Below are 21,052 nucleotides of genomic sequence, written 5' to 3' on the forward strand. Positions count from 1 at the left end.
AGAGAGGGAAGAGAGGAGAGGGGGAGAGAGAGGAGAGAGAGAAGAGAGGGAAGAGAGGAGAGGGAAGAGAGAGGAGGGAGAGAGGGAAGAGAGAGGAGAGAGGGAAGACGAGAGAGGGAAGAGAGAGGTAGAGAGAGGAGAGAGAGGAGAGGAGAGAGGGAAGAGAGGAGAAAGAGAGAGGAGAGAGGGAAGAGAGAGGAGAGAAAGGAGAGAGAGGAGAAGGAGGAGAGGGAGGAGAGAGTGAAAAGAGAGGGAAGAGAGAGGGAAGAGAGAGGGGAGAGAGAGGGGACAGAGGGAGGAGAGAGGGAGGAGAGAGGGAGGAGAGAGGAGAGAGGGAGGAGAGAGGGAGGAGAGAGGAAAGAGAGAGGAAAGAGAGAGGAAAGAGAGAGGAAAGAGAGAGGAAAGAGAGAGGAAAGAGAGAGGAAAGAGAGAGGAAAGAGAGAGGAAAGAGAGAGGAAAGAGAGAGGAAAGAGAGAGGAGCGATTCCAGTTTCCACAAGGGGCTGTTACAGTTAGTGTGGTCTAGTGGGTAAACAAAACTCTCTTTGTCCTCCTACCACTCCCAGAGTGAAGTCAGCTCAGACGCTGTGGGAGGAGACGAGGAGACAACGCTCCAGTGTTCTAAGCTCTAGTATTTCTGGGCTGAAATCACATTACAAATACACACCTCCTCAGCCAGTGTGTGAGGAGGGGGTTATTTACCACAACAACACTGTCCTTCTAGGCTCTGGTCCTGAGTGTGAGAAGGGAACTTTACTGAAGACCGAGGGTAGGAGGGGAGACACTAGGGGTTGAGGGGTCCTTCAGCGAGTTCCAGGGAGAAGGAGGTAATGGTTTTGGGGTGGTTGGCACTGGTCCCGATGTTTGGCTCGAGTCAAGGACAATCACTTTCTCTCTTCCTCTTCTCCCTCTCCTCACTCTCTCTTCCTCTTCTCCCTCTCCTCACTCTCTTCCTCACCCTCTCTTCCTCTTCCTCACCCTTCCTCTTCCTCACCCTCTCTTCCTCTACCTCACTCTCTCTTCCTCTTCCTCACTCTCTCTTCCTCTTCCTCACTCTCTCTTCCTCTTCCTCACTCTCTCTTCCTCTTCCTCACTCTCTCTTCCTCTTCCTCACTCTCTCTTCCTCTTCTCCATCCAGTTGAAAAGTCCTCTTCATCACCTCACTCTCTCCTCCTCTGTCCCTCTCTCTCTCTCCTGTCTCTCTCTCTCTCTCTCCTGTCTCTCTCTCTCTCTCTCCTGTCTCTCTCTCTCTCTCCTGTCTCTCTCTCTCTCTCTCCTGTCTCTCTCTCTTCTGTCTCTCTCTCTTCTGTCTCTCTCTCTTCTGTCTCAGTTCATGTCGATGGTGTTGAAAACCCACTCTGTGAACTTCTTGAGTTTGGCAGCAGAGCTCTGGGACTCCTCCTGCAGCCGCTGGTTATCTTCCCATAGCATCTTGATCTGTAGATGGAGACGCTGCTTCTCCTCACGCTCCTACAGGGAGGGAAGGAAAGGAGAGGGAGGAGGAGGGAGGGAAGGATGGAGAGGGAGCGAAGGAAGGAAAGGAGGAGGGAGGGAAGGAGGGAAAGGAGAGGGAAGAGGAGAGTGGGAAGGAAAGGAGAGGGAGGAGGAGGGAGGGAAGGAAAGAAGAGGAGAGGGAAGAGGAAAGAAGGAAGGAAAGGAGAGGGAGGGAAGGAAAGGAGGAGGGAGGGAAGGAAAGGAGAGAGGGAAGGAAAGGAGAGGGAAGAGGAGAGAAGGAAGGAAAGGAAAGGGAGGAGAAGAGAGGGAGGAGGAGGGAGGGAAGGAAAGGGAGAAGGAGAGAGGGAAGGAAAGGAGAAGGAGTGAGGGAAGGAAAGGAGGGAGGGGAGGAAAGGAGAGATAATGGGAGGGATAGAGAGAGGTGGAGGGATAGAGAGAGGTAGAGGGAGAAAGAGGATGAGAGAGGAGGGGGGAAGGAGGGTTGGAGGGATAGAGGGAGGGGGAGAGAGGAGGGAGGCGGAGAGAGAGGAGGGAGGCGGAGAGAGAGGAGGGAGGGGAGAAAGAGGAGGCGGAGAGAGGAGGGAGGGGAGAAAGAGGAGGGAGAGGGATAGAGAGGAAGAGGGAGAAGGAGAGTGAGAGAGGAGGGAGGGAGGGGGAGAGGAGTGATTGGGGAGAGGGAGGAGGGAGAGAGGGAGGAGGGATAGAGGGAGAGAGAGGGGGAGGGAGAGAGGGAGGAGGGATAGATGGAGAGAGAGGGGGAGAGAGGGGGGAGAGAGAGAGGGGGAGGGAGGGATAGAGGGAAAGAGAGGGGGAGGGATAGAGGGAGAGAGAGGGGGAGGGATAGAGGGAGAGAGGGGGGGAGGGAGAGAGGGAGGAGGGATAGAGGGAGAGAGAGGGGGAGGGAGAGAGGGAGGAGGGATAGAGGGAGAGAGAGGGGTAGGGAGAGAGAGGAGTTAGAGTTTAGCAACATTGTATAACAGATTGTATCTAAACCACCGGGAATGACACAAACTGCTGCTTCACTAACGAAAAGGACAGAAAACTGTGACCAAGTTTGTTCCAAATCAGAAAACAGTAGGCAGCTTTGACAAACGTAGAGATCGGACACAGCTAAAGGTTCAGAAAGTACAGAAGTTAGAGTGTGTATGTGCGTGTGTATTTTTGTGAGAGCCAGTACACACACCGATCTGATCATCCAGAGTAGTCCATTAGTTTGAACCTTGTTGTCTTCATGGTTAGTTTCTGAGTTAAAGTGCATGTATTGATTCGTGTGGTTATTGACGACCATTTTTCCCATCAATCTGCTGAAACGACGACAGAGAGAGAGGAGACCTATGTTGTGTGTGTGCTGGTGTTTTACCTTCTTCAGGTCATCCTGCAGCATCCTAACCATGGCTTCCAGCTTGGTCAACTTCCTCTCCAAACCTGCAGGACCCTCACTGGGGGAAGAGTGACAAACACACATCCGAACACATGACATCTGGCATCACCTAATAACACATCTAGTAATAACTACTAGTAGTCAGGATGGGAGATCTGGCATCATCTAAAACACATCTAGTAATAACTACTAGTAGCCAGGATGGGAGATCTGGCATCATCTAAAACACATCTAGTAATAACTACTAGTAGTCAGGATGGGAGATCTGGCATCATCTAAAACACATCTAGTAATAACTACTAGTAGTCAGGATGGGAGATCTGGCATCATCTAAAACACATCTAGTAATAACTACTAGTAGTCAGGATGGGAGATCTGGCATCATCTAAAACACATCTAGTAATAACTACTAGTAGTCAGGATGGGAGATCTGGCATCATCTAAAACACATCTAGTAATAACTACTAGTAGCCAGGATGGGAGATCTGGCATCATCTAAAACACATCTAGTAATAACTACTAGTAGCCAGGATGGGAGATCTGGCATCATCTAAAACACATCTAGTAATAACTACGAGTAGTCAGGATGGGAGATCTGGCATCATCTATAACACATTGAGTAATAACTACGAGTAGTCAGGATGGGAGATCTGGCATCATCTAAAACACATCTAGTAATAACTATGAGTAGTCAGGATGGGAACACACACCGTATCTTCAAGCCTTCAGAAACTATTTCAAAAACTTGCAGTCTCTGACAAGCAGGATTCAAATGTTTGGAAATAATTTAACAGAATACTGCTGCCACTGTCAACATGAATGGAGCGGAAGTGTGGGTTACCTGGTGAGGGTTACCTGGTGAGGGTTACCTGGGTGAGGGTTACCTGGGTGAGGGTTACCTGGTGAGGGTTACCTGGTGAGGGTTACCTGGTGAGGGTTACCTGGTGAGGGTTACCTGGTGTGGGTTACCTGGTGTGGGTTACCTGGTGTGGGTTACCTGGTGTGGGTTACCTGGTGTGGGTTACCTGGTGAGGGTTACCTGGTGTGGGTTACCTGGTGTGGGTTACCTGGTGAGGGTTACCTGGTGTGGGTTACCTGGTGTGGGTTACCTGGTGTGGGTTACCTGGTGTGGGTTACCTGGTGAGGGTTACCTGGTGTGGGTTACCTGGTGTGGGTTACCTGGTGTGGGTTACCTGGTGAGGGTTACCTGGTGAGGGTTACCTGGTGAGGGTTACCTGGTGTGGGTTACCTGGTGTGGGTTACCTGGTGTGGGTTACCTGGTGAGGGTTACCTGGTGTGGGTTACCTGGTGTGGGTTACCTGGTGTGGGTTACCTGGTGAGGGTTACCTGGTGAGGGTTACCTGGTGAGGGTTACCTGGTGTGGGTTACCTGGTGTGGGTTACCTGGTGAGGGTTACCTGGTGAGGGTTACCTGGTGAGGGTTACCTGGTGAGGGTTACCTGGTGTGGGTTACCTGGTGTGGGTTACCTGGTGAGGGTTACCTGGTGTGGGTTACCTGGTGTGGGTTACCTGGTGTGGGTTACCTGGTGAGGGTTACCTGGTGTGGGTTACCTGGTGTGGGTTACCTGGTGTGGGTTACCTGGTGTGGGTTACCTGGTGTGGGTTACCTGGTGAGGGTTACCTGGTGAGGGTTACCTGGGTGAGGGCCAGGCTGTGTCTGGTGTGGGTTACCTGGTGTGGGTTACCTGGGTGAGGGCCAGGCTGTATCAGGTGTGGGTTACCTGGATGAGGGTCTTGATAGAGGGCCAAGCTGTATCTCCAGGCTGGGCTGTGACTGGTGAGGGCTGGAGGCTCCACTACCTCTGGGGTTAGAATCACTGAACACAAACCCTCTCTGGACTGGACAGAGAGAGAGAAAGAGGACAGGACACACACACACACAGAGAGACAGAGAGACAGAGCGACAGAGAGACAGAGAGACAGAGACAGAGATACAGAGACAGAGAGACAGAGTAAGAGAACAGAGAGAGAGTAAGAGAACAGAGAGAGAGTAAGAGAACAGAGAGAGAGACAGAGAGAGAGAGAAATAACAGAGAGAGAGAGAACAGAGAGAGAGAGAGAGAGAGACAGAGAGAGAGAGAGAGAGAGAGAGAGAGAGAGAGAGACAGAGAGAGAGAGACAGAGAGAGAGAGACAGACAGAGAGAGAGGACACACAGAGAGAGAGGACACACAGAGAGAGAGAGAGGACACAGAGAGAGAGAGAGAGAGAGGACACAGAGAGAGAGAGAGAGAGAGAGGACACAGAGAGAGAGAGAGAGGACACAGAGAGAGAGAGAGAGAGAGAGAGAGAGAGAGAGGACACAGAGAGAGAGAGAGAGAGAGGACACAGAGAGAGAGAGGACACAGAGAGAGAGACACAGAGAGAGAGAGAGGACACAGAGAGAGAGAGGACACAGAAGGAGAGGACACAGAAGGAGAGGACACAGAAGGAGAGGACACAGAAGGAGAGGGAGAACAGATTAAGTATATATTATAAGGAGGTTAAATTGGGTTAAAGGTCAAGCCACAATCCAGTTATACCTTCCATTGTTTCAAAGGAAGCCATATAAATCTAAATATTACTGTAATTACTCTCAAAGGTGCTGGCCACATCCACCAGGTGGGTCCAGTCCAGGGGGCTGTCCCTGCTCTCAGAGGGGGAGGGGCATCAGCTCCTGGGGGAGGGGGTGGCGCTGACGCTCAACCATCTCAGCCAATGATGTGTCAGACGCAGATAGGTCACCTGGAGAAACAGCACAGTGGGGGACAGGTTAGAGCCAGAGACATTACTAACCACGAGAAGACAAACTTTGTGACAATGTTGTTCAACCATGCACACTAGTCCATGAGATAGTTTCATAACACGTTGCTGTTTTATATTTGTACAACATGAGCTTTTCTACCAGCAGGGGGCAGCAGATACACAGCTGCAGCTCCAACTGGCATCACAGCAAACACCATGCTCACAAAGTCCTCCATCGAAGCTTCCCATGTCATTCCAAGTCGTCCACTGTCCACAGTTGTATTTTAGAAACCAATGACCACGTTAATATATTCTACAGTTGAAGTCGGAAGTTTAAATACACCTTAGCCAAATACATTTAAACTCAGTTTTTCACAATTACTGACATTTTAATCCTAGTAAAAATTCCCTGTTTTAGGTCAGTTAGGATCACCACTTTATTTTAAGAAGGTGAAATGTCAGAATAATAGTAGAGAGAATTATTTATTTCAGCTTTCATTTCTTTCATCACATTCCCAGTGGGTCAGAAGTTTTCATACACTCAATTAGTATTTGGTAGCATTGCCTTTAAGTTGTTTAACTTGGGTCAAACGTTTTGGGTAGCCTTCCACAAGCTTCCCACAATAAGTTCCTCCTGACAGAGCTGGTGTAACTAAGTCAGGTTTGTAGGCCTCCTTGCTCACACACACTTTTTCAGTTCTGCCCACAAAGTTTCTATAGGATTGAGATCAGGGCTTTGTGATGGCCACTCCAATATCTTGACTTTGTTGTCCTTAAGCCATTTCTCCACAACTTTGGAGGTTTGCTTGGGGTCAGTGTCCATTTGGAGGACTCATTTGCGAAAAAGCTTTAACTTCCTGACTGATATCTTGAGATGTTGCTTCAATATATCCACATAATTTTCCTGCCTCATGATGCCATCTATTTTGTGAAGTGCACCAGTCCCTCCTGCAGCAAAACACCCCCACAACATGATTCTGCTACCCCCGTGCTTCATGGTTGGGATGGTGTTCTTAGGCTTGCAAGCCTCCCCTTTTTCCTCCAAACATAACGATGGTCACTATGGCCAAACAGTTCTATTTTTGTTTCATCAGACCAGAGGACATTTCTCCAAAAAGTACAATCTTTGTCCCCATGTGCAGTTGCAAACTTTGGTCTGGCTTTTTTATGGTGGTTTTGGAGCAGTGGCTTCTTCCTTGCTGAGCGGCCTTTCAGGTTATATCGATATAGGACTCGTTTTACTGTGGATAAAGATACTTTTGTACCCGTTTCCTCCAGCATCTTCACATGGTTCTTTGCTGCTGTTCTGGGATTGATTTGCACTTTTCACACCAAAGTACGTTCATCTCTCGGAGACAGAACGAGTCTCCTTCCTGAGCGGTATGACGGCTGCGTGGTCTCACTGTGTTTATACTTGCATACTATTGTTTGTACAGATGAATGTGGTATCTTCAGGCATTTGGAAATTGCTCCCAAGGATGAATCAGACTTGTGGAGGTCTACAATGTTTTTTTTCTGAAATCTTGGCTGATTTCGTTTGACTTTCCCATGATGTCAAGCAAACAGGCACTGAGTTTGAAGGTAGGCCTTGAAATACATCCACAGGTACACCTCATTTTCTGGAATTTTCCAAGTGACTTGTGTCATGAACAAAGTAGATGTCCTAACCGACTTGCCAAAACTATAGTTTGTTAACAAGAAATTTGTGGAGTGGTTGAAACATGAGTTTTAATGACTCCAACCTAAATGTCTGTATACTTCCGACTTCAAATGCATGTGATGGAGTCAAGAACAGGTGTGTTACTCAATAGTCAGTAATCAAAAGGGTTTGGAAGCAGGGTTCAAGTGAACTGGAACAGTCTCACCATGGAGTTTGATCCCCAGTTTGTACGAAGGTCGTCTGAGGGGCACCCCGCGGGTGGTGGGAGAGCGTGGCAACGTGGAGCAGCTGAACAGCACGTCACTAGCCAGGCTGGGGTCTGGTTCGAGGTCCCCCAGCCTCAGAGAGGGGACACGCTGGCCCCGGTAGATGCTCTCATCAGACAGGGTGCGGTGGAGTGATCGACGGGTAGGGGGCTGGCCTGAGGAGGACTGGAGGGAGGGAGCGAAGAGAGTCAGACTGGTAAGTCCTGCTGTTACAAGTCAATTTCATGAAAACACACTAGCAGAAGGATTTCAATTCGAACATTGCAGAAGTCCCTGGTCTGCTGTCTGTACACTGCATGATCTCATTGTACCCACATATAAAATGTAATGTAATAATATACACACTATATATATATATATACTATACACACACATGGTATATATACACACATACTATATATACACTGTGTGTTTATATATAGTGTGTATATTATATATTTATATTATATAAATATATATTTCTATATATATATATATATATTTTATATATATATATATATATATATTTCTATATATATATATATTTCTATATATTTCTATATATATATATATATATTTTATATATATATATTTCTATATATATATATATATATTTCTATATATATATATTTCTATATATATATATTTCTATATATATATATTTCTATATATTTCTATATATATATTTCTATATATATATATTTCTATATATATATATTTCTATATATATATATATATATATATATATAAATATATTTCTATATATATATATATATATATATAGAAATATATTTAAATATATATATGTGTGTGTGTGTGTGTGTGTGTGTGTGTGTGTGTGTGTGTGTGTGTGTGTGTGTGTATATATATGTGTCTGGTCTCTTCATATCCTCCCCACCCACCCTGCATGTACCTTATCCTTGGCCTTGTGCCGTCTGTGTTTGAGGGGGCTGTCTGGACTCAGTCGCTTCATATCATCCTCTGCACTGGTCTTAGCGTGGGTGAGGTGTGGCTGGGGGGAGTGATGAGGTCTGCTCTGAACACCGACCCCACCCTGACCTCCACCCCCCTCTCCTCCACTTCCTCCTCCTCCCTCCCCCGGGGACTTCCTGGTAATTCATCAACATGGAGGGGTTAGAGGTCAGGTAACAGTGTTAAAAATGTAAATACATGCTGCTGCTTCAATACTGTCCTGGTAACACACACCAGGCAGTAAACCAGGCAGTAAACCAGGTAGTGAACCAGGCAGTAAGCCAGGCAGTAAGCCAGGCAGTAAACCAGGTAGTGAACCAGGTAGTGAACCAGGCAGTGAACCAGGCAGTAAACCAGGCAGTGAGCCAGGAAGTAAACAAGGCAGTGAGCCAGGCAGTAAACCAGGCAGTAAACCAGGCAGTGAACCAGGCAGTAAGCCAGGCAGTAAGCCAGGCAGTAAACCAGGCAGTAAACCAGGCAGTAAACCAGGCAGTACGCCAGGCAGTAAACCAGGCAGTGAGCCAGGCAGTGAGCCAGGCAGTAAACCAGGCAGTAAACCAGGCAGTGAGCCAGGCAGTGAGCCAGGCAGTGAGCCAGGCAGTAAACCAGGCAGTAAACCAGGCAGTAAACCAGGCAGTAAACCAGGCAGTGAGCCAGGCAGTGAGCCAGGCAGTGAGCCAGGCAGTGAGCCAGGCAGAAAACCAAGCAGTAAGTCAGGCAGTGAGCCAGGCAGTGAGCCAGGCAGTAAACCAGGCAGTGAGCCAGGCAGTGAGCCAGGCAGTGAGCCAGGCAGTAAACCAGGCAGTGAGCCAGGCAGTAAACCAGGCAGTGAGCCAGGCAGTGAGCCAGGCAGTGAGCCAGGCAGTGAGCCAGGCAGTGAGCCAGGCAGTAAACCAGGCAGTGAGCCAGGCAGTAAACCAGGCAGTGAGCCAGGCAGTGAGCCAGGCAGTGAGCCAGGCAGTGAGCCAGGCAGTGAGCCAGGCAGTGAGCCAGGCAGTAAACCAGGCAGAAAACCAGGCAGTGAGCCTTAAAATAAATCTAATAGATTTTCATCTGGTACAGAGTTCCTCATCACATTTCAACTCAACTTGATGTTAAAAGCATTGTAATATCCCCATTTGGCCACAAGGTGTGGATCAAGTATTCAGAGAGTTCACACAAGGTTATGGTGTCACACATTCAATAGAACACCTGTCCCTCCTGGCCTTACCTGCGGTTGTCTCCGAAGTCAACAGAGTTGATGGTGGATCCTGGCTTCCTCCAGCCGATCAGGTACTTGGAGGTGGCTCCCTGACGGGGGTAGAAGGTCTTGGGGCTGGGGGAGACCGACGTCTGGGAGCAAGGGGAGGTGGCAGAGGAAGAGGACTCTTCACGGGGGGAACTGTGGCCAGAATGGCCTCTGGAGCTGGGGGTGGGGGGAGAGAGAGTATGGGGTGAAAGAGAGGGGGTGGGGAGAGAGAGAGTATGGGGTGAAAGAGAGGGGGTGGGGAGAGAGAGAGTATGGGGTGAGAGAGAGGGGGTGGGGGGAGAGAGAGTATTGGGTGAGAGAGTATGGGGAGAGAGAGAGTATGGGGGAGAGAGAGGGGGTGGGGGGAGAGAGAGTATGGGGGAGAGAGAGGGGGTGGGGGAGAGAGAGTATGGGGTGAGAGAGAGGGGGGGGGGGAGAGAGTATGGGGTGAGAGAGAGGGGTGAGAGAGAGGGGGTGAGGAGAGAGAGAGTATGGGGTGAGAGAGAGGGGTGGGGGGAGAGAGAGTATGGGGGAGAGAGAGAGTGGTGGGGAGAGAGAGAGTGGTGGGGGAGAGAGAGTGGTGGGGAGAGCGAGAGAGAGTGGTGGGGGAGAGAGAGAGAGTGGTGGGGAGAGAGAGAGTGGTGGAGAGAGAGAGAGAGAGAGTGGTGGGGGAGAGAGAGAGTGAGTGGTGGGGGGGGGAGAGAGAGAGTGGTGGGGAGAGAGAGAGAGCGTGGTGGGGGGAGAGAGAGAGCGTGGTGGGGAGAGAGAGAGAGAGAGAGAGAGAGAGAGAGCGTGGTGGGAGAGAGAGAGAGCGTGGTAGGGAGAGAGAGAGAGAGAGCGTGGTGGGGAGAGAGAGAGAGCGTGGTGGGGGGGAGAGAGAGAGCGTGGTGGGGAGAGAGAGAGCGTGGTGGGGGAAGAGAGAGAGTGGTGGGGAGAGAGAGAGAGTGGTGGGGAGAGAGAGAGAGTGTTGGGGAGAGAGAGAGAGAGAGAGTGGTGGGGAGAGACAGAGAGAGTGGTGGGGGAGAGAGAGAGAGCGTGGTGGGGAGAGAGAGAGAGCGTGGTGGGGAGAGGAGAGAGAGAGAGAGAGAGAGAGAGCGTGGTGGGGAGAGAGAGAGAGAGAGCGTGGTAGGGAGAGAGAGAGAGAGAGAGCGTGGTGGGGAGAGAGAGAGAGAGCGTGGTGGGGAGAGAGAGAGAGAGCGTGGTGGGGAGAGAGAGAGAGCGTGGTGGGAAGAGAGAGAGAGTGGTGGGGAGAGAGAGAGAGAGTGGTGGGGAGAGAGAGAGAGAGTGAGTGGTGGGGAGAGAGAGAGAGAGAGAGTGGTGGGGAGAGAGAGAGAGTGGTGGGGGAGAGAGAGAGTGGTGGGGGAGAGAGAGAGCGTGGTGGGGAGAGAGAGAGAGCGTGGTGGGGAGAGAGAGAGAGAGCGTGGTGGGGAGAGAGAGAGAGAGCGTGGTGGGTAGAGAGAGAGTGGTGGGGAGAGAGAGAGAGAGTGGTGGGGAGAGAGAGAGAGAGAGAGTGGTGGGGAGAGAGAGAGAGAGAGTGGTGGGGGGGAGAGAGAGAGAGAGAGAGGTGGGGGAGAGAGAGAGAGAGAGAGTGGTGGGGGAGAGAGAGAGAGCGTGGTGGGGAGAGAGAGAGAGCGTGGTGGGGAGAGAGAGAGAGAGCGTGGTGGGGAGAGAGAGAGAGAGCGTGGTGGGGGAGAGAGAGAGAGAGAGCGTGGTGGGGAGAGAGAGAGAGCGTGGTGGGGGGAGAGAGAGAGAGCGGTGGGGAGAGAGAGTGGTGGGGAGAGAGTGTGGGGAGAGAGAGAGAGTGTGGGGAGAGAGAGAGAGTGTGGGGGAGAGAGAGAGTGTGGGGAGAGAGAGAGAGTGTGGGGAGAGAGAGAGAGTGGGGGAGAGAGAGAGAGTGTGGGGAGAGAGAGAGAGTGTGGGGAGAGAGAGAGAGTGTGGGGAGAGAGAGAGAGTGTGGGGAGAGAGAGAGAGAGTGTGGGGAGAGAGAGAGAGTGTGGGGAGAGAGAGAGAGTGTGTGGGGAGAGAGAGAGAGTGTGGGGAGAGAGAGAGAGTGTGGGGAGAGAGAGAGAGTGTGGGGAGAGAGAGAGAGTGTGTGGGAGAGAGAGAGAGTGTGGGAGAGAGAGAGAGTGTGGGGAGAGAGAGAGAGTGTGGGGAGAGAGAGAGAGTGTTGGGGAGAGAGAGAGTGTTGGGGAGAGAGAGAGAGTGTTGGGGAGAGAGAGAGAGTGGTGGGGAGAGAGAGAGAGTGGTGGGGGAGAGAGAGAGAGTGGTGGGGAGAGAGAGAGAGTGGTGGTGAGAGAGAGAGTGGTGGGGGAGAGAGAGAGTGGTGGGGAGAGAGAGAGTGGTGGGGGAGAGAGAGAGTGGTGGGGAGAGAGAGAGAGTGGTGGGGAGAGAGAGAGTGGTGGGGGAGAGAGAGAGGTGGGGGGAGAGAGAGAGGTGGGGAGAGAGAGAGAGTGGGGGGAGAGAGAGAGAGAGTGGTGGGGAGAGAGAGAGAGTGGTGGGGAGAGAGAGAGAGTGTGGGGAGAGAGAGAGAGAGTGGGGAGAGAGAGAGAGTGTGGGGAGAGAGAGAGAGAGTGTGGGGGAGAGAGAGAGAGTGGGGGAGAGAGAGAGAGTGTGGGGAGAGAGAGAGAGAGTGGGGAGAGAGAGAGAGAGTGGTGGGGAGAGAGAGTGTGGGGAGAGAGAGAGAGTGTGGGGAGAGAGAGAGAGAGTGTGGGGAGAGAGAGAGAGTGGGGAGAGAGAGAGTGTGGGGAGAGAGAGAGAGATAGAGAGAGGGGAGAGAGAGTGAGAGTGGGGAGAGAGAGAGAGTGTGGATTTAACTAGCGGACATCGAGGGCCAAAATAATGTAACATGCCAATGAAATAATCTAGAGACCGAGCTAATAACTACGGAGATAAACACACATCTTTGCAGTGGACGTGTAGAGATTACAGTGTGCAACATATCCTCCTCACAGTCCTAACGTCACTGTACACAGGTATCGTGCGATCAGCAAGCTAGGCTTTAATCAACGAGCATCTCTGTGGGTTTTGTTAACTGTGTATCAAGTATCAAGTATCAAGGCCATTATATTGTACTTCTGGGGAAGAGACTTGTATCCCTTTCTGATTGAAGATATATTCCACCTCACCTCCACTGCTTGAAAGATTAGCCATCAGTTTAGATAGATAGAGGTTTATTATCCACCTCACTTGCTTTGGCAATGTTAACACATGTTTCCCATGCCAATAAAGCCCCTTGAATTGAATTGAGAGAGAGAGTGTGGGGGAGAGAGAGCGGGAGGGACCAAGCAAATATCATGGCTAAAAGACGGGAGTTTTTGAAAAAGGTTACGTGTTTGAGGGTGAGTGTGTGTCTGCTGTATGCATGTGTGTATTCAAGTCTTAAACACTACACACCTGGAGTGTTTGAGGGTGAGTGTGTGTCTGCTGTATGCATGTGTGTATTCAAGTCTTAAACACTACACACCTGGAGTGTTTGAGGGTGAGTGTGTGTCTGCTGTATGCATGTGTGTATTCAAGTCTTAAACACTACACACCTGGATTGTTTGAGGGTGAGTGTGTGTGTCTGCTGTATGCATGTGTGTATTCAAGTCTTAAACACTACACACCTGGAGTGTTTGAGGGTGAGTGTGTGTCTGCTGTATGCATGTGTGTATTCAAGTCTTAAACACTACACACCTGGAGTGTTTGAGGGTGAGTGTGTGTCTGCTGTATGCATGTGTGTATTCAAGTCTTAAACACTACACACCTGGAGTGTTTGAGGGTGAGTGTGTGTCTGCTGTATGCATGTGTGTATTCAAGTCTTAAACACTACACACCTGGAGTGTTTGAGGGTGAGTGTGTGTCTGCTGTATGCATGTGTGTATTCAAGTCTTAAACACTACACACCTGGAGTGTTTGAGGGTGAGTGTGTGTCTGCTGTATGCATGTGTGTATTCAAGTCTTAAACACTACACACCTGGAGTGTTTGAGGGTGAGTGTGTGTCTGCTGTATGCATGTGTGTATTCAAGTCTTAAACACTACACACCTGGAGTGTTTGAGGGTGAGTGTGTGTCTGCTGTATGCATGTGTGTATTCAAGTCTTAAACACTACACACCTGGAGTGTTTGAGGGTGAGTGTGTGTCTGCTGTATGCATGTGTGTATTCAAGTCTTAAACACTACACACCTGGAGTGTTTGAGGGTGAGTGTGTGTCTGCTGTATGCATGTGTGTATTCAAGTCTTAAACACTACACACCTGGAGTGTGACCCTGCGTCACTCAGACTGAACCAGCTGCTATCTCTAACCAACAGGTGTGTAGGAGGAGTCCTAGCAGTCCCCTCTCTCTCTCCCCCTCTCCGATGGGGGTTGTGGGGACTCCACGGTTGTCGAGGACCTCTCAAGCACCCTCCTGTCCCCTCAGTGGGGCTATGCCAAGGGGATGGAGCTCTATCCCTCCCTCTCTACCCCCAGGAGCCAAGAGGGAACTAGAGCTCCCGTGGTGGGGGTGTGGGTGGCCCCTCCCCCTCCGTAAGACGAGGTGTCTATCCCGCTGTCGGCCGAGGCCCCATGGAGGTACCCCCCTCCCAGGCCGTTGGGTTCAGAGTCAGTGGCCTCCCTGGTGCTCCGGGGCCCCCAGGTCGGACCACTTGTCGGTGTCGCTGTGGCCCCCGCTGGAGGCCGTGCTGGACAGGGTGTTACTGCTGGAGTAGGGACCCTCAGGCTGGGGGGGGGGGGCGAGAGAGAGGGAGAGAGAGAGGGGGGAGAGAGAGGGGGGAGAGAGATGGGTTAGACAGGAGTCTGGACAAGAGAACATGTCTTCAGATCAGTGATATCCTCATCTGCTCTCCTCATCTCCTCTCCTCTCTCTCTCTCGAGAGAGAGAGAGGGGAGAGAGAGGGGGGGGTGAGGACAGGGGAGTGAGGACAAGGGAGTGAGGACAGGGGAGTGAGGACAAGGGAGTGAGGACAGGGGAGTGAGGACAAGGGGGTGAGGACAGGGGGTGAGGACAGGGGGGTGAGGACAGGGGAGTGAGGACAGGGGAGTGAGGACAAGGGAGTGAGGACAGGGGAGTGAGGACAGGGGAGTGAGGACAGGGGAGTGAGGACAGGGGAGTGAGGACAGGGGTGAGGACAGGGAAGTGAAGCCTGACCTGGGAGCTCTTCTTGGGGGAGTGGTGGATGACCTGCTCCTGCCTCTGGATGCGTGGTGCTCCGGAGTACCCAGGACCAGGCTTAGACACAGGAGAATCTAAAAACACACACACACACACACACACACACACACACACACACACACACACACACACACACACACACACACAAGTTTGAGGTTAGCAACAGTGCAAGGAAACACACACACACACACGTTCACACTAGTGTGAACACACACTAAGGACCATGACTTTCGCACACGGTCCTCAGATCCAGATATCCTGATAATCTAGTTTACACTATTCTACAGTCGCACGTACAGTGTGTGTGACGATCACCCTATGATCTCATCACATAATCTAGACATGCCTTACATACAGTTGAAGTCAGAAGTTCACATACACTAAGTTGACTGTGCCTTTAAAACAGCTTGGAAAATTCCAGAAAATGGTGTCATGGCTTTAGAAGCTTCTGATTGACATAATTGACATAATTTGATTCAATTGAAGGTGTACCTATGGATGTATTTCAAGGCCTACCTTCAAACTCAGTGCCTCTTTGCTTGACATCATGGGAAAACCAAAAGAAATCAGCCAAGACCTCAGAGAAAAAAATTGTAGACCTCCACAAGTCCGATTCATCCTTGGGAGCAATTTCCAAATGCCTGAAGATACCACATTCATCTATACAAACAATAGTATGCAAGTATAAACACCATGGGACCACACAGCTGTCATACCGCTCAGGAAGGAGACACGTTCTGTCTCCTGGAGATGAACGTACTTTGGTGCGAAAAGTGCAAATAAATCCCAGAACAGCAGCCTAAGGACCTTGTGAAGATGCTGGAGGAAACAGGTTCAAAAATATCTATATCCACAGTAAAACGAGTCCTATATCGACATACCCTGAAAGGCCACTCAGCAAGGAAGAAGCCACTGCTCCAAAACCACCATAAAAAAGCCAGACTACGGTTTGCAACTGCACATGGGGACAAAGATCGTAGTTTTTGGAGAAATATCTTTGGTCTGATGAAACAAAAATAGAACTGTTTGGCCATAATGACCATCGTTATGTTTTGAGGAAAAAGAGGGAGGCTTGCAAGCTGAAGAACACCATCCCAACCATGAAGCACGGGGGTGGCAGCATCATGTTCTGGGGGTGCTTTGCTGCAGGAGGGACTGGTGCACTTCACAAAATAGATAGCGTCATGAGGGAGGAAAATTATGTGGATATATTGAAGCAACATCTCAAGACATCAGGCAGGAAGTTAAAGCTTGGTCACAAATGGGTCTTCCAAATGGACAAGGACCCCAATTACACACACACACATATACACATACACATACATATATATACATATATATATATACACATATACACATACACATACATATATATATATATACACATATATACATATATATATATACACATATATACATATATATATATACACATATATACATATACATACATACATACATACATACATACATACATACATACATACATACATACATACATACATACATACATACATACACACATACACACATACACACATACACACATACACACATATATATATATATATATATATATATATATATATATGTCCAGGCCCGTATAGATAGATATATATATACAGTTCAAACAGGTGCCATTAATACAGGTAACAAGTAGAGGACAGAGGAGCCTCTTAAAGAAGAAGTTACAGGTCTGTTAGAGACAGAAATCTTGCTTGTTTGTAGGTGACCAAATACTTATTTTCCACCATAATTTGCAAATAAATTCATTAAAAATCCTACAATGTGATTTTCTGGATTTGCCTCATTTTGTCTGTCATAGTTGAAGTGTACCTATGATGAAAATTACAGGCTTCTCTCATCTTTTTAAGTGGGAGAACTTTCACAATTGGTGGCTGACTAAATACTTTTTTGTCCCATTGTACATATCTATATCTATATCTATATAAGTATCTATATCTATATATCTGTGTGTGTGTGTAAATAAATGAGGCTATAGAGTAATTGGCCAGGTGTTACGCAACAACAACCACACAGAAATAGACAGGCCATTAGTGAGCATGGCACCCAGGGGGAAACACGGCTGTAAGTGAGAGAGCGAGAGAGAGAGTAGAGAACAAGGGGATACATTGGAAGAAATCATGCAGATAGAAAACAGAGAGAGGGACTGTAGAGATGAAGACAGCAGTAGAAAACAGAGAGAGGGACTGTAGACAGCAGTAGAAAACAGAGAGGGGGACTGTAGAGATGAAGAGAGCAGTAGAAAACAGAGGGACTGAAGAGAGCAGAAGAAAACAGAGAGGGACTGAAGAGAGCAGTAGAGAACAGAGAGGGACTGAAGAGAGCAGTAGAAAACAGAGGGACTGAAGAGAGCAGTAGAAAACTGAGAGAGGGACTGTAGAGATGGAGAGCAGTAGAAAACAGAGAGGAGGACTGAAGAGATGAAGAGAGCAGTAGAAAACAGAGAGGGACAGAATAGAGCAGTAGAAAACAGAGAGGGACTGAAGAGAGCAGTAGAAAACAGAGAGAGGGACTGTAGAGAGCAGTAGAAAACAGAGAGGGGGACTGTAGAGAGCAGTAGAAAACAGAGAGGGACTGAAGAGATGAAGAGAGCAGTAGAAAACAGAGAGAGGGACTGTAGAGATGAAGAGAGCAGAAGAAAACAGAGAGGGACTGAAGAGAGCAGTAGAAAACAGAGAGGGACTGAAGAGAGCAGTAGAAAACAGAGAGGGACTGAAGAGAGCAGTAGAAAACAGAGGGACTGAAGAGAGCAGTAGAAAACAGAGAGAGGGACTGAAGAGAGCAGTAGAAAACAGAGAGGGACTGTAGAGATGAAGAGAGCAGTAGAAAACAGAGAGAGGGACTGTAGACAGCAGTAGAAAACAGAGAGGGGGACTGTAGAGATGAAGAGAGCAGTAGAAAACAGAGGGACTGAAGAGAGCAGAAGAAAACAGAGAGGGACTGAAGAGAGCAGTAGAGAACAGAGAGGGACTGAAGAGAGCAGTAGAAAACAGAGGGACTGAAGAGAGCAGTAGAAAACTGAGAGAGGGACTGTAGAGATGGAGAGCAGTAGAAAACAGAGAGGAGGACTGAAGAGATGAAGAGAGCAGTAGAAAACAGAGAGGGACAGAATAGAGCAGTAGAAAACAGAGAGGGACTGAAGAGATGAAGAGAGCAGTAGAAAACAGAGAGAGGGACTGTAGAGATGAAGAGAGCAGAAGAAAACAGAGAGGGACTGAAGAGAGCAGTAGAAAACAGAGAGGGACTGAAGAGAGCAGTAGAAAACAGAGAGGGACTGAAGAGAGCAGTAGAAAACAGAGGGACTGAAGAGAGCAGTAGAAAACAGAGAGACTGAAGAGAGCAGTAGAAAACAGAGAGAGGGACTGAAGAGAGCAGTAGAAAACAGAGAGAGGGACTGTAGAGATGAAGAGAGCAGTAGAAAACAGAGAGGAGGACTGAAGAGATGAAGAGAGCAGTAGAAAACAGAGAGGGACTGAAGAGAGCAGTAGAAAACAGAGAGGGACTGAAGAGATGAAGAGAGCAGTAGAAACAGAGAGAGGGACTGTAGAGATGAAGAGAGCAGTAGAAAACAGAGAGAGGGACTAGCTATGAAGAGAGCAGTAGAAAACAGAGAGAGGGACTGTAGAGGTGAAGAGAGCAGTAGAAAACAGAGAGAGGGACTGAAGAGATGAAGAGAGCAGTAGAGAACAGAGAGGGGGACTGAAGAGATGAAGAGAGCAGTAGAAACAGAGAGGGACTGTAGAGAGCAGTAGAAAACAGAGAGGGGGACTGTAGAGAGCAGTAGAAAACAGAGAGAGGGACTGTAGATGAAGAGAGCAGTAGAAAACAGAGAGAGGGACTGAAGAGATGAAGAGAGCAGTAGAAAACAGAGAGGGGGACTGAAGAGATGAAGAGAGCAGTAGAAACAGAGAGAGGGACTGTAGAGAGCAGTAGAAAACAGAGAGGGGGACTGTAGAGAGCAGTAGAAAACAGAGAGAGGGACTGTAGAGATGAAGAGAGCAGTAGAAAACAGAGAGAGGGACTGTAGAGAGCAAGAGAGCAGTAGAAAACAGAGAGGGGGACTGAAGAGATGAAGAGAGCAGTAGAAAACAGAGAGAGGGACTGTAGATATGAAGAGAGCAGTAGAAAACAGAGAGGGACTGAAGAGAGCAGTAGAAAACAGAGCGGGACTGTAGAGATGAAGAGAGCAGCAGAAAACAGAGAGAGGGACTGTAGATAGCAGTAGAAAACAGAGAGGGGGACTGTAGAGATGAAGAGAGCAGTATCCGTGTCACAACAGCAGTGCAGTCCATGGTATACAGAGAACGACTACCAACATATTTCACCCCTCAGCAGTTGTCTGCTCTGCAGTCTCAGATACTCTCTAATGAGGTAGTGTGTGTGTATATCTCTCTGTGTGTGGTCCTGGTTTCAGTCCCTGCATGCGTTACGTGAATCCTGCCATTCACCACTGACAGGTGAGTCATTTCCCAGAAGCCACCTCTTTCATCTCCGGCTGGCTGTTTGGAAAATGTGACCGATCACCTCGATTCAGTCTTATGAAGCAAAATTTGAAAATTGTGTTTTACATTGGATAAAAGTAGAGACTCAGAGATACAAAATTGTATATATATATCATACACTGCAGTTGAGGAACAATGGGAAAGTAATTCTGCTTTGAAAGTTGATATACTTGAAACCTCACTTTAGTACAGAAAATGGCCCTTGAATGTTTTGGTACATCTACTGGAGAGGTCTTCTTTGTCTACACCCATTCATAATCGTTCACACCCTCTTTAACCTGAGCGCCACCCAGGCCTGTGGCGGTCACCAAATGTCGTCAGCCGGTGATTGTCAAGCAAATATCTGTCGGTCTCACGGAAGTTGACCGTTAATTAACATAAACACATTTAGTAGCTTCCGGCTTACACACATTGTCTACAAGCCACTGATGCAGACCATTGGAGCATCTACATTTTTAAAAAGTCTAATAAATCCATGTAATATAGCCTAGACCGTCACAACAAAATCCATTATTTATTTTAGACAGATCTAAAGAAACATGATATGAAGAAAATGTAGTCTATTTCAGAAGAACAGAATAGCACACTGAGTTGTCCTTATGCTAGATCCTGTTCTGGCAAATGGCTGCGGGCTTCACTAGTTCATTTAGCAGACAAGATTTGCTTAGAATTCTGTGGCATTATTTTATAGTATGAAAAATACAATTGAACAAAGCTGAATAAAATAGAAAGGATATTTTTTCCTAACGATTAAGGGAGTGTGTGGCACATGCAGTTATTCTGTGTTGAGTGGTTAACAAATAAATAGGTATTACTATATGCTTAATTTAGAGTTGTTAATTTAACTTTAGTTGTTCAACAAACGCTGGGCTAGATGTTTAGATTTGTAACGCTGTATGATGCGACTAATGATGATTTGAAAACAGCTGCTTGAAAGGCAGGAGCTCTGCTTTCTTTGTTTTTTTTTCACAGGCTGTACACACTTCATCAGTCTCTCATTCACAATTTGACAAGCACTTGATAATGGCTAGAATTTTACGGCGTCGTTGTGCCCTCTCCCTGAGTGATGCACGCTCCATCACGTGATTGGGACTTTCTCACATGGTACAAGTGAAGACAGATTGGTGACGCAACTGCACGCGTCCTTATACAATTCCCGAGGTGCATATTGAAGATCTTGGAAGGACTGTCCACATTTTCAGCAAACAAGATGAATAGGCCAAACGAACAGCAAAAGCACTAGCCTATGTCAATCTACTATCTCCCATAGTACAACAGTCAACCTATTCTATTCTGTGCGAGAAACAAATATTCCAAACATAGTCTGGGACAGTTGTGGGATGCGATAGATCCCAAATTAATACAACCGCTAGCATCAAAAAAAGTTTTTTTATAAAATGTTGCTGACGCAACAGATCAGAACTTTTAGCTTAGGCTATTTCTTCACATTTTAAGCTCAGCAACGGGCACATGGTAGGAGGCTATCAGAGCGAATGTTCCATTAGAGGAAAACACCATTATCAAAGTGACCGCAAATACAATTATGCTTGTAATGCTTTTATTATAAGGTGCATTTTATATGGTGAAAATTATCTTCCCCAAACTTGAAACTCACACGCTGCTTATGTATGTAGTAAGGATCTACACCCCTTGTAAAGGGGATTAATGGGTTTAGGGTTGGGTTATACT

General features: G+C 48.2%; 1 protein-coding gene across 1 annotated transcript; it reads right to left on the reverse strand.

Annotated features, from left to right (window-relative positions):
- Positions 1–515: 515 nt before the first annotated feature.
- LOC135534050 (signal-induced proliferation-associated 1-like protein 1) lies at positions 516–14,232 on the reverse strand. The gene is made up of 9 exons (XM_064961194.1): positions 14,215–14,232; positions 13,919–14,124; positions 9,666–9,860; positions 8,397–8,592; positions 7,444–7,669; positions 5,428–5,578; positions 4,577–4,694; positions 2,815–2,893; positions 516–1,469 (listed from the first exon to the last, which is right to left on the reverse strand). Exons 1-6 carry the CDS (start codon positions 14,230–14,232, stop codon positions 5,487–5,489), a joined length of 933 nt encoding a protein of 310 aa, XP_064817266.1. The 3' UTR covers positions 516–1,469; positions 2,815–2,893; positions 4,577–4,694; positions 5,428–5,486.
- Between the last annotated feature and the right edge of the window lie 6,820 nt (positions 14,233–21,052).

The sequence above is a fragment of the Oncorhynchus masou genome, unplaced genomic scaffold (genome assembly GCF_036934945.1).
Source record: "Oncorhynchus masou masou isolate Uvic2021 unplaced genomic scaffold, UVic_Omas_1.1 unplaced_scaffold_2949, whole genome shotgun sequence".
NCBI classification, from domain to species: Eukaryota; Metazoa; Chordata; class Actinopteri; order Salmoniformes; family Salmonidae; genus Oncorhynchus; species Oncorhynchus masou.